Source organism: Entelurus aequoreus, linkage group LG06, assembly GCF_033978785.1.
Source record: "Entelurus aequoreus isolate RoL-2023_Sb linkage group LG06, RoL_Eaeq_v1.1, whole genome shotgun sequence".
NCBI classification, from domain to species: Eukaryota; Metazoa; Chordata; class Actinopteri; order Syngnathiformes; family Syngnathidae; genus Entelurus; species Entelurus aequoreus.
In genome coordinates this window covers 19,585,242-19,598,981 of record NC_084736.1, presented here as the reverse complement: position 1 = coordinate 19,598,981, position 13,740 = coordinate 19,585,242, and the positions used below count along the sequence as shown (strand labels likewise).

Below are 13,740 nucleotides of genomic sequence, written 5' to 3'. Positions count from 1 at the left end.
CGCTCATCGAATGGACGCCGGCCAAAAGGGAGGCGAGAGCGAGATGAAGAGGGAAAGTTCTGGAAAGAAAATAGCACCTGCGTAGCTGGGAGTGCATGGACAAAAGTATTTAGACGCGCCTCTTAATCTGTTCACCAATCAGGAATTGGATTCATCCTAATTCTTCTTTTTGGTGTGTCAGTCAGCCACAAATCCCCAGCAAACGAAAGTTAAGTCCAGCTGAGCTTTCAGCTCATTGTACAGCCAGCTCTTAAGACTTAGACTTAGACTTCCTTTTTATTGTCATTCAAATTTGAACTTTACAGTACAGATAAGAACGAAATTTCATTGCATTAGTTCAAGGTAGTGCAGGATAAAAAATCAATAAGGTCATCAATCAATAAATCAATAAATAAATAGATTACTGTGCAGATAAATATATTGCACTTTTGCATATGCATCCAGGTTTATGGATGTATGTTATATTGTCTTTATATTCCAAGTAGTTAATCAATTTTTTTGGGGAATTGAGGGGATTATTATGACGCGTTCAAGAGTCTTACGGCCTGAGGGAAGAAGCTGTTACAGAACCTGGAGGTTCTGCTACGGAGGCTGTGGAACCTCTTTCTAGAGTCCAGCAGTGAAAACAGTCCTTTGTGGGGGGGTGAGGAGTCTTTGCAGATTTTCTGAGCCCTGGTCAGGCAGCGGCTTTTTGCGATCTCCTGGATAGGAGGAAGATGAGTCCTGATGATCTTTTCCGCCGTCCTCACCACTCTCTGGAGAGACTTCCAGTCTGAGGCACTGCAGGCTCCAGTCCAGACAGAGATGCTGTTGGTCAGTAGGCTCTCTATAGTGCCTCTGTAGAATGTGCTGAGAATGGGGGGAGGGAGGTGAGGTTTGCGTCACGTACCACCGCACTTAACATGCTAAAGCTTACTCTTTATCCGGGTTTCGGCACCAACCTAACAGTGGTTTTCTGCTCAGTCCAGCTTTGGGCTCGAACCGGCGACCACAAACCCTTAGCAATTGAGAGTTAAGTCCCAGAGTGCTCGGCTGAGCTTTCGGCTCATTGTACAGCGCGGGTTTTAAGGCATTGGGATGTGAGGTTTGCTCAATGTACTACCACGCAGCCACTCAACCCGCTAAAGCTCGCTTTTATCTGGGTTTCGGCACCAATGAAACGGTTTTCCTGTTGGAACACTGACCATAGATTTTAGGGTAAAAAAAAAAAATTTTTAAAAACCTAGAAGCTCAGTTGCCAGAATTTAATGCAAACTTGATGGTGGTTTTCACACAGAATTTTTTTTTTTTTTTAATTACGGTAAAATTGGAACAATTAGCTGATAGTTTTGTACCATAAAATATCTGGTCAGTGTTGTTACATTAAAACCTCTTTTTTTTTAAATGCACAGCTGCTACACTCAGCCCCCTAAAACTCACTCTCGTCCTGGGTTTCGGCTCCAACCTAACAGTGGTTATCTGCTCAGTCCAGTCTTGGGCTCAAACCGGCGACCACAAACCCCTAGCAATTGAGAGTTAAGTCCCGCAGCGCTCGGCTGAGCTTTCAGCTCATTGTACAGCGCGGGTCTTAAGGCATTGGGAAGTGAGGTTTGCGCAATGTACCACCACGCAGCCGCTCAACCCGCTAAAGCTCGCTTTTATCTGGGTTTCGGCACCAACGAAACGGTTTTCCTGTTGGAACACTGACCATAGATTTTAGGGTAAAAAAAAAAAAAATTTAAAAACCTTGAAGCTCAGTTGCCAGAATTTAATGCAAACTTGATGGTGGTTTTCACACAGAATTTTTTTTTTTTTAATTACGGTAAAACTGGGACAATTAGCTGATAGTTTTGTAGCATAAAATATCTGGTCTGTGTTGTTACATTAAAACCTCTTTTTTTTTAAATGCACAGCCGCTACACTCAGCCCCCTAAAACTCACTCTCGTCCTGAGTTTCGGCACCAACCTAACAGTGGTTATCTGCTCAGTCCAGCCTTTGTCTCGAATGGGCGACCCCAAACCCCTAGCAATTGAGAGTTAAGTCCCGCAGCGCTCGGCTGAGCTTTCAGCTCATTGTACAGCGCGGGTCTTAAGGCATTGGGAAGTGAGGTTTGCGCAATGTACCACCACGCAGCCGCTCAACCCGCTAAAGCTCGCTTTTATCCGGGTTTCGGCACCAATGAAACCGTGGTTACCTGCTCAGTCCAGCCCTGGGTTCGAACCAGCGACCAAAAATCCCCAGGGAATGAGTGTTAAGTCCAGCAGGCTGAGCTTTAAAAAGTGGAATGGTGTTCCTGTTAGAACACTGACCATAGATTTTATGGAGAAAAAAAAAACTGGAAGCTCAGTTGCCAGAATTTAATGCAAACTTGATGGTGGTTTCACACAGAAATATATTTGTTTTTAATTACGGTAAAATCGGGGTGAATTAGCTGCCCGTTTTGTACCATAAAATATCTGGTCTGTTTTTTTACATTAAAACCTCTCAGCCCCCTAAAACTCACTCTCGTCCTGGGTTTCGGCACCAACCTAACAATGGTTATCTGCTAAGTCTGGCTCTGGGCTCGAACCAGTAACGACAAATCCCACAGAACTAGAGTTAAGCCCATGACTTTCAGCTCGTAGCCTAGCACTGCTTGTCTCTCATTCGCTGGGATTTGTGGTTGCTGGTTCGAACCCCGAGCCAGACTGAACAGATTACCACAGTTACGTTGGTGCCGAAATCCCCGGATGAGAGTGAACTTAGGAGGCGCAGTGGTAGTACGTTGTGAAAATCTCACTTCCCGATGCCTTAAGAGCCGTGCTGTGCAATGAGCTTCCGCTGCTGGACTTAATTCTCATTGGCTGGGGCTTTGTGGTCGCTGTTTCAAGCCCAGGGCTTCTCAATAGCCATTTCAATTAAGTTTAGATGCTAATAAAAATAAGTGTGTGTATGGCAGAAGTTGTATGTGTGTGTGTGTGTGTGTGTGTGTGTGTGTGTGTGTGTGTGTGTGTGTGTGTGTGTGTGTGTGTGTGTGTGTGTGTGTGTGTGTGTGTGTGTGTGTGTGTGTGTGTGTGTGTGTGTGTGTGTGTGTGTGTGTGTGTGTGTGTGTGTGATGGAGGTCACTCAGCGAAACGTGAGCCCCAGTCACAGAAATCCCATGACGCCAATCGATCCATCATCCTCATCACGGAGTGACTTCAGAGCGCCATCTTCCTCTACCTCATCCTTAACCGTGCCGTGATTGACAGCTGGAAGGACGCAGCCTCACTTCCTCGTCAGCCTCTTCGTTTGTCGTCCACTTCAAAGGTGTCATATTGACGTGTTTTTTTAATCCATTTTCATCAATTTTCTTAATTTGTCAAGTGGTGTGATGTCCAACGTCTTGCCTGGATGCTGGAATTTAGACCGTTTTTAAAAGTACTTTCAGTAAGTCCCTATGGGAACGTGCCGTTTTGTGTGTGTGTGTGTAGCTTTAATGCTAATGAGCTGTGTGTGTTTCTCCATAAAGCGACATTTTTTGTACTTTATCCACGCTTTATCTTGATCACCAGGGTTTTTCAGTTGTTGGCGTATTTTTCCCGAAACTTTTGAAAAACGTCCAAAATGGGATAAGAATCAATTGATTCGATTTTAGGCCTGATCAAAATAATTTTTACTTTTTTACCTTACGTTTACATTACGAGAGTCAAAGTATGTGTGTGTGTGTGTGTGTGTGTGTGTGTGTGTGTGTGTGTGTGTGTGTGTGTGTGTGTGTGTGTGTGTGTGTGTGTGTGTGTGTGTGTGTGTGTGTGTGTGTGTGTGTGTGTGTGTGTGTGTGTGTGTGTGTGTGTGTGTGTGTGGGAAACCTGCAAAACAGGCTTGTCGGGATGAAATAGCCTCAGTGTTTTTTCCTGACCAAACGTATATATATATATATATATATATATATATATATATATATATATATATATATATATATATATATATATATATATATATATATATATATATATATATATATATGTATATATATATATATGTATATATATATATGTATATATATGTATATATATGTATATATATGTATATATGTATATATATATATGTGTATATATATATATATATATATATATATATATATATATATATATATATATATATATATATATATATATATATATATATATATATATATATATATATATATATATATACATATATATACATACACTATATTGCCAAATACTTTTGGCCACCCATCCAAATGATGAGAATCAGGTGTCCTAATCACTTGGCCCGGTGTATAAAATCAAGCACTTAGGCATGGAGACTGTTTCTACAAACATTTGTGAAAGAATGGGCCACTCTCAGTGATTTCCAGCGTGGAACTGTCATAGGATGCCACCTGTGCAACAAATCCAGTCGTGAAATTTCCTCACTCCTAAATATTTCAAAGTCAACTTTATTATAAGAAAAGTGAAGAGTTTGGGAACAACAGCAAGTCAGCCACAAAGTGGTGGGCACGTACACTGACAGAGAGGGGTCATAGTGCAAAGACTTTCTGCACAGTCAGTTGCTACAGAGCTCCAAACTTCATGTGACTTTCCAATTAGCCCACGTACAGTACGCAGAGAACTTCATGGAATGGGTTTCCATGGCCGATCAGCTGCATCTAAGCTATACATCACCAAGTCCAATGCAAAGCGTGGGATGCAGTGGTGTAAAGCACGTCACCACTGGACTCTAGAGCAGTGGAGACGCCTTCTCTGAAGTGATGAATCACGCTTTTCCATCTGGCAATCTGATGGACGAGTCTGGGTTTGGAGGTTGCCAGGAGAACGCTACATTTCGGACTGCATTGTGCCCAGTGTGAAATTTGGTGGAGGAGGAATTATGGTGTGGGGTTGTTTTTTTATGAGTTGGGCTTGGCCCCTTAGTTCCAGTGAAAGTAACTTTGAATGCTCCAGGATACCAAAACATTTTGTACAATTGCATGGGATGGCACTTCAAGTTCATATGTGAGTAAAGGCAGGTGGCCAAATACTTTTGGCAATATAGTGTGTATATATATATATATATATATATATATATATATATATATATATATATATATATATATATATATATATATATATATATATATATATATACACCTACCGTTCAAAAGTTTGGGGTCACATTGAAATGTCTTTATTTTTTGAAGGAAAAGCACTGTACTTTTCAATGAAGATAACTTTAAACTAGTCTTAACTTTAAAGAAATACACTCTATACATTGCTAATGTGGTAAATGACTATTCTAGCTGCAAATGTCTGGTTTTTGGGTGCAATATCTACATAGGTGTATAGAGGCCCATTTCCAGAAACTATCACTCCAGTGTTCTAATGGTACAATGTGTTTGCTCATTGGCTCAGAAGGCTAATTGATGATTAGAAAAGCCTTGTGCAATCATGTTCACACATCTGAAAACAGTTTAGCTTGTTACAGAAGCTACAAAACTGACCTTCCTTTGAGCAGATTGAGTTTCTGGAGCCACCACATTTGTGGGGTCAATTAAACGCTCAAAATGGCCAGAAAAAGAGAACTTTCATCTGAAACTCAACAGTCTATTCTTGTTCTTAGAAATGAAGGCTATTCCACAAAATGGTTTGGGTGACCCCAACTTATTGAACAGTAGTGTATATATATATATGTATGTATATATATATATATATATATATACAGTATATATATATATATATATATATATATATATAATATATATATATATATATATATATATATATATATATATATATATATATATATATGTATATATATGTATGTATATGTATATATTATATATATATATATATATATATATATATATATATATATATATTTATATATATATATATATGCATATATATATATATGCATATATATATATATATATATATATATATATACATCCATCCAGAAAAGAAAAAAAAATGGATGTATATATATATATATATATATATATATATATATATATATATATATATATATATATATATATATATTCCTCGCACTAATTGACTAAAAGAGTTTGCACTCGCGAGCGCAATCATGTCACGTTATCAATGGGAAAATGCATTTTTTGACAATATGATTTGCCTGAGCGGCGAAGAGACCCCGAGATTAACAAGCGGTAAAAAATAGATCAGAAAGGACGAATTTACAAAAAAACTTTGAGACTTCCCGCGGGCCGGATTTTGGATGCTGGCGGGCCGTATTCGGCCATCGGGCCGTAGTTTGGAGACTGCTGATCTAAACTATACCGCTGCCGGGTATTTTTTTTCTATACTTTTATTGTCATATTTTCAGAATGTGTTTGTTCTATTTTTGGCCAAAGTAAGACAAAGAAAACAATCTGAATTTGTCCTTATTTTTTTGGTTTTAATGCCATGGTTTCAATAGTCCGGCCCGCGTGTGCACAGATTTCCCTCCGTGCGGCCCCTGAGCCCAAATGAGTTGGACACCCCTGATGTACAGTATTACAGTATATGTAACAGCTGCAGCAAAAAAAAAAAAAAGGGCAGCATAAAATAGAGAGTAGATCCAGCGGAAAAATAGACATTATAAACAAAGAGAGGTAGCTAACATAGAAACGGTCGGACACATTTTTTTTTTTACAACTGAAATTTCCCATGGGCCGGATTTTGGACGCTGGCGGGCCCTTGTTTGGAGACCCCTGAATTAGACAGACAAACCTCCTGGTGCAGGTAAAAAAAAAAAAAGGTGTATTTTGCAGAGGAAGAGACTTTTTAAACTCCATACGTGCCTTTCTTGGCTCCTCAACCGGCTTCATTCTGAGATTTCCGCTCAAAGTCATGTAGGGACAACTAAGAAGACGTTGCTTTAATTTACGAGTCGCCGTTTCCGACACAAAGCGTTGCCTAACAAATCAAAAGGGAGCGAACGCTCCTCTCCGTCCAATCAGAAGTGGACACAGTCTCTGAACTCCATCATGTCCACTTTGAAGACCATTCCATGCCCTGTGGGCCTGATTTAATTTACAACTTCCACTGTGGTCCTTTTCCTCTTCTTCTTCTTCTTGGTGGGAGAGCAGCAGAATATTCACTGTTTGACTCTGCAGTCGTACTTGACCTCTTTTCACGCTAAAACTGAGCCACTTCCTGCCATTGAAGAGCTGACCTCCGACCTCCACACTTCCCTCCGACACAGACATCTTATTCCAAGATGGAGTGTACACACGTGTAAATCTATTCTTGCAAGTTTGCTCTTTTTTATCATGTTAAACATTCTGAATAATAAAACTGTTGTTTTTAAATTGTAGTTTAACAAGCATTTTAATATACAAAATATTAGAGATGTCCGATAATATCGGACAGCCGATATTATCGGCCGATAAATGTTTTAAAATGTAATATCGGAAATTATCAGTATAAAATGTTTTAAAATGTAATATCGGAAATTATCGGTATTGGTTTCAAAAAGTAAAATCTATGACTTTTTTAAAACGCGAGTGGTACACGGACGTAGGGAGAAGTACAGAGCGCCAATAAACCTTAAAGGCACTGCCTTTGTGTGCCGGTCCAATCACATAATATCTACGGCTTTTCACACACACAAGTGAATGCAACGCATACTTGGTCAACAGCCATACAGGTCACACTGAGGGTTGCCGTATAAACAACTTTAACACTGTTACAAATATGCGCCACACTGTGAACTCACACCAAACAAGAATGACATACACATTTCGGGAGAACATCCGCACCGTAACACAACATAAACACAACAGAACAAATACCCAGAACCCCTTGCAGCACTAACTCTTCCGGGACGCTAAAATATACACCCCCCTCTACCCCCTACCCCCCTACCCCCCACCTCCACCCCCCCACCCCCCGCCCACCTCAACCTCCTTACACACACACACACACACACACACACATCAGCAGATATTAACAAAAAATTAAGGAGTAGATTAATAATTCACTTTCTACCACTTGTCCTTAATAATTTTGACAACATAATAGAATGATAAATGACACAATATGTTACTGCATACGTCAGCAGACTAAATTAGGAGCCTTTGTTTGCTTAATTACTAATAAAAGACAAGTTGTCTTGTATGTTCACTATTTTATTTAAGGACTAACTTGCAATAAGAGACCGTACCGTAAGATTTTTTGTTAAGATATAGCCAATAATGCAATTTTTTGTGGTGCCCTTTACTTAGAAAAGTATCGAAAAGTACCGAAAAGTATCGAAATAATTTTGGTACCGGTAGCAAAATATTGGTATCGGGACAACACTACTACAAAGTACCATTTATTATTACGGTTACAAAAAAATCGATTCACATCCAAATTGTGATTCTCATTAACCCCTATTCTTAATAGATACATAATTTTCAAAAATGTATTTAAAAAAAATGTGTACTTTTTTCCTCACCTGTTTCGAAAGAGTTTCATTATAATTAATGTACTGAATAATACATAACCAGAATCAGTTTGACTGGAGAATTGATTCCGAGTCGAATCGTCAACACAGGAATGGGAATCGGATCGAATTGTCAGTTGCCCCTAAAAAGGATGTATGATTCCTGCTCAAACCGTATTAGACCAATATTTCAATATCGGCCAAAACTCAAAGCTCTGATATCCGTATCCTATCAAAAGTGAAAAGGTTGTATCGGGAGACCGAAATTAAATATGGTATTTTGTAGAGATGTCCGATAATATCGGGCTGCCGATATTATCGGCCGATAAATGCTTTAAAATGTAATATCGGAAATTATCGGTATCGGTTCGGAAATTATCGGTATCGGTTTCAAAGAGTAAAATGTATGACTTTTTAAAACGCCGCTGTACGGAGCGGTACACGGACGTAGGGAGAAGTACAGAGCACCAATAAACCTTAAAGGCACTGCCTTTGCGTGCCAGAACCAATCACATAATAACTACGACTTCTCACACACACAAGTGAATGCAAGGCATACTTGGTCAACAGCCATACAGGTCACACTGAGGGTGACCGTATAAACAACTTTAACACTGTTACAAATATGCGCCACACTGTGAACCCACACCAAACAAGAATGACAAACACATTTCGGGAGAACATCCGCACCGTAACACAACATAAACACAACAGAACAAATACCCAGAACCCCTTGCAGCACTAACTCTTCCGGGACGCTACAATATACACCCCCCGCTAGCCCCTACCCTTGACCCCGCCCCCCCCAAACCCCGCCCACCTCAACCTCCTCATGCTCTCTCAGGGAGAGCATGTCCCAAATTCCAAGCTGCTGTTTTGAGGCATGTTAAAAAAAATAGTGCACTTTGTGACTTCAATAATAAATATGGCAGTGCCATGTTGGCATTTTTTTCCATAACTTGAGTTGATTTATTTTGGAAAGCCTTGTTACATTGTTTAATGCATCCAGCGGGGCATCACAACAAAATTAGGCATAATAATGTGTTAATTCCACGACTATATATATCAGTATCGGTTGATATCGGTATCGGTAATTAAAAGTTGGACAATATCAGAATATCGGATATCGGCGAAAAAGCCATTATCGGACATCTCTAGTATTTTGTGTTTAATGATATTTTAGTAATATTTCAGGAGTGAAATGTTGATGTTTATTTTGAAATCTGTTATCAAAGGAGAACCTATGCTATAAAACGTACACATTTTTCTTTTTTTCCATCTACTACGGCCCCCGTGAGGATTATTTGCGTAACTGCGAGCAGGCGCGGCGAAAGCAAGGTGAGGGTCTTACTGTGGCAGACGGAGTCGCTGACGGGCGTGCAGTGGGCCAGCTGGACCTCGGTCTCGTCGTCGCAGATGGTGCAGGGCAGGCAGGGGTCTAGGGAGCTCTCGCGGTCCGAGAAGGTGTAGTCCTCGCACTCCTCGCACACGGTGTCGTGTTCGTGCATGCAGTGCTCGAACACGCCGTGGCCGGCGAGGCAGACGGTGCACGGCTCGCAGCGGCCCGACACGCCGTCCAGGTAGAAGTTGTAGCGGCACACGCAGATGGCGTCGTTGGAGTCGGTGCACGGCGTCTCCATGCGCATGAGGCCCGTGCACTGCGTGCAGGGCTGGCACTGCTCCGTGTGGCTGTAGTTCTCCGAGAAGGTCTCGCCTGCAGGACAAGGACCAGGAGCATGAGGACCTCTCAGTATATAATAGTGCAGATTTTTTCAACAATTCTGCCTAGCAACACCTCCCCCAGGGAGAAAATTAGTGTGACTCAAAACACACGCCACATACAAATGACTGGTGGTATACATCGTTATCTCTTCTCTACCATATGGAAATATATACCAAAATATGTTTCTGTGGGCGACATCTGGTAATGCTTGTCCTTATCTGATCAGAGCTTTACTCAAACGACAATGTCTGAGTGCACTTATGTAATATTCTCAACATATAGCTGCAAAGTGCAGTATCATGAAGTTGAATAAACACACATGTATGTACAAGACCCAAAAGCAGTGAAGTTGGCTCGTTGTGTAAATGGTAAATAAAAACAGAATACAATGATTTGTAAATCCTTTTCAACTTATACTGAATTGAATAGACTGCAAAGACAAGATATTTAATGTTCGAACTGAGAAACGTAATTTCTTTTTGCAAATAATCATTCAATCAGAATTTAACGGCAGCAACACATTGCAAAAAAGTTGGCAGAGGGGCATTTTTACCACTGTGTTACATGGCCTTTCCTTTTAACAACACTCAGTAAACGTTTGGGAACTGAGGAGACACATTTTTTAAGCTTTTCGGGTGGAATTATTTCCCATTCTTGCTTGATGTACAGCTTCAGTTGTTCAACAGTCCGGGGTCTCCGTTGTGGTATTTTAGGCTTCATAATGCGCCACACATTTTCAGTGGGAGACAGGTCTGGACTACAGGCAGGCCAGTCTAGTACCTGCACTCTTTTACTATTACTGTTGTAACACGTGGCTTGGCATTGTCTTGCTGAAATAAGCAGGGGCGTCCATGATAAGGACATTTCATACGAAGGACATTTAGATGTTATCTGGATGTTTGTATCCAAGCTTACGTTGGTCATGTCACATGCAAGCCCGGATTTTGTTGCTGATATCGGAGCAGGACAACCCTAATGTATAAAACCTGCTCAGTGGCCTTGTGGTTAGAGTGTCCGCCCTGAGATCGGTAGGTTGTGAGTTCAAACCCCGGCCGAATCATACCAAGGACTAAAAAAATGGGACCCATTACCTCCCTGCTTGGCACTCGGCATCAAGGTTTGGAACTGGGGGTTAAATCACCAAAATTATTCCCGAGCGTGGCCACCGCTGCTGCTCACTGCTCAACCTCACCTTCTACAGGGTGGATAAAGGGGATGGGTCAAACGCAGAGGGTAATTTCACCACACTTAGTGTGTGTGACTATCAGTGGTACTTTAACTTTAACTTTAACTAAATACTAGAGATGTCCGATAATATCGGACTGCCGATATTATCGGCCGATAAATGCTTTAAAATGTAATATCGGAAATTATCGGTATCAGTTTCAAAATTGTCAGTACCGGTTTCAAAAAAGTAAAATCTATGACTTGTGGAGAAGTACAGAACGCCAATAAACCTTAAAGGCACTGCCTTTGCGTGCCAGCCCAGTCCCATAATATCTACGGCTTTTCACACACACAAGTGACTTAAAGGCCTACTTGGTCAACAGCCATACAGGTCACACTGAGGGTGGCCGTATAAACAACTTTAACACTGTTACAAATATGCGCCACACTGTGAACCCACACCAAACAAGAATGACAAACACATTTCGGGAGAACATCTGCACCGTAACACAACATAAACACAACAGAACAAATACCCAGAACCCCTTGCAGCACTAACTCTTCCGGGACGCTACAATATACAACCGCCGCTACCCCCCCCCCCCACACACACATCCCCCAACCCCGCCCACCTCAACCTCCTCATGCTCTCTCAGGGAGAGCATGTCCCAAATTCCAAAATGCTGTTTTGAGGCATGTTAAAAAAAATAATGCAGTTTGTGACTTCAATAATAAATATGGCAGTGCCATGTTGGCATTTTTTTTCCAAAACTTGAGTTGATGTATTTAGGAAAACCTTGTTACATTGTTTAATGCATCCAGTGGGGCATCACAACAAAATTAGGCATCGTAATGTGTTAATTCCACAACTGTATATATCGGTATCGGTTGATATCGGCATCGGTAATTAAGAGTTGGACAATATCGGAATATCGGCAAAAAAGCCATTATCGGACATCTCTACTAAATACCATAAAAGTTCCAATCAGAAATACTGCACTTATTGCACTGTACGTACTGTATCGGATATACAGTATACATCTACAAATAAACCTAATAAATACAAAAAAAAACAGATGCTATTATTGGCCCATATAAAGTGGTGTTACAAACACACAGTTTGAACACCATCCAAATAAAAGTGCACAAAAATGCTACGCTGTGAACTGAAAGTAGCGGCCAATGATGTAACATTAGACACAGCCATGTTGTTTCTGCACGTCCCTGCGGGGAAATCAAATCAAATGGTACAATATTGGTAAGTCGTGGAGTTCAAATGAAAACATGACTGGAGGTAGCAGAGTGTTAACGCGAGAAGCTCAACACTGACGCTAATGGCATTAAGAGTGTTTACCGCACTTTCATTAGCGCAGGAGGACCCATTGATCCGACATCATGCCGCTCTTGTTTGAGGAGCGAGTCAAAAGGCCAGGCGATTAAATCGATCCACGGTGTGTTTGCGACGCTTTAAATACCCGGCGGGTGCAGGTGTGGGCGTGTTTGCATAAAACTCGTATTGTGTACAAAAAAAGCTTTGATTGTGTCGTGCAGTAGATAAGCTAGATCAGAGATGTCCAAACTTTTTCCACTGAGGGCTGCACGCTGAAAAATGATATTTTTCATTTTCAAAACCAATACAATATATCAGGGTTGTACGGTATTAGTATCGTACCGCGACACTAATTAATCATATTGAGTACTGTACCGCCTCTGAAAAGTACACCCCCGCACCCCCGTCGTCGCCATGTCGTGTCATTGCTGGTTTATGAGCATACAAGCATGTTCGGCAGCGCACAATCACAGAGTACTTACAAGCAGACACAGTGTGTAGACAGAAAAGGGAGAACGGACGCATTCTGGCTTAAAAAATAACTATAAAGCTGAAGTTATAACACTGAGACGAGGTGCTATAAGACATGGCTAACTAGCTAGCGGCTAAAGTCCAGCCCGAGTCGGCAGTGTTTTAGCTACTTCTAAATCACTAATCCTCGCCTCCATGGCGACAAATAAAGTAAGTTTCTTACAAGTATCATCCCTGCAGGACGAGGAATAGCTAAACGTGCTTCACTACACACCGTAGCTCATCTGCGTCACAATGTAAACAAACGCCATGGGTGGATCTACACCTAACATCCACTGTAATGATACCAAGTACAGGAGTGTATCTAGTCGATACTACTATGATTACATCGATCATTTTTGGCATCACATCTTCTTTCTGGTTTTTTTTTTATTTATATTATTTTTATAAACTCGGGAAATATGTCCCTGGACACATGAGGACTTTGAATATGACCAATGTATGATCCTGTAACTACTTGGTATCGGATTAATACCCAAATTTGTGGTATCATCCAAAACTAATGTAAAGTATCAAACAACAGAAAGAATAAGTGATTATTACATTTTAACAGAAGTGTAGATAGAACATGTTAAAAGAGAAAGTAAGCAGATATTAACAGTAAATGAACAAGTA

At 40.7% G+C, this 13,740-nt stretch overlaps 1 protein-coding gene across 1 annotated transcript in view; it reads right to left on the bottom strand.

Moving 5' to 3' along the window:
- Positions 1–13,740, bottom strand: part of ngfra (nerve growth factor receptor a (TNFR superfamily, member 16)) — an 87,823-nt gene that overhangs the window by 31,647 nt on the left and 42,436 nt on the right. Inside the window, exon 3 of the mRNA XM_062050177.1 lies at positions 9,726–10,088. Within this exon, the coding sequence (XP_061906161.1) occupies positions 9,726–10,088 (363 nt within the window). The remainder of the gene's footprint in view (positions 1–9,725; positions 10,089–13,740) is intronic.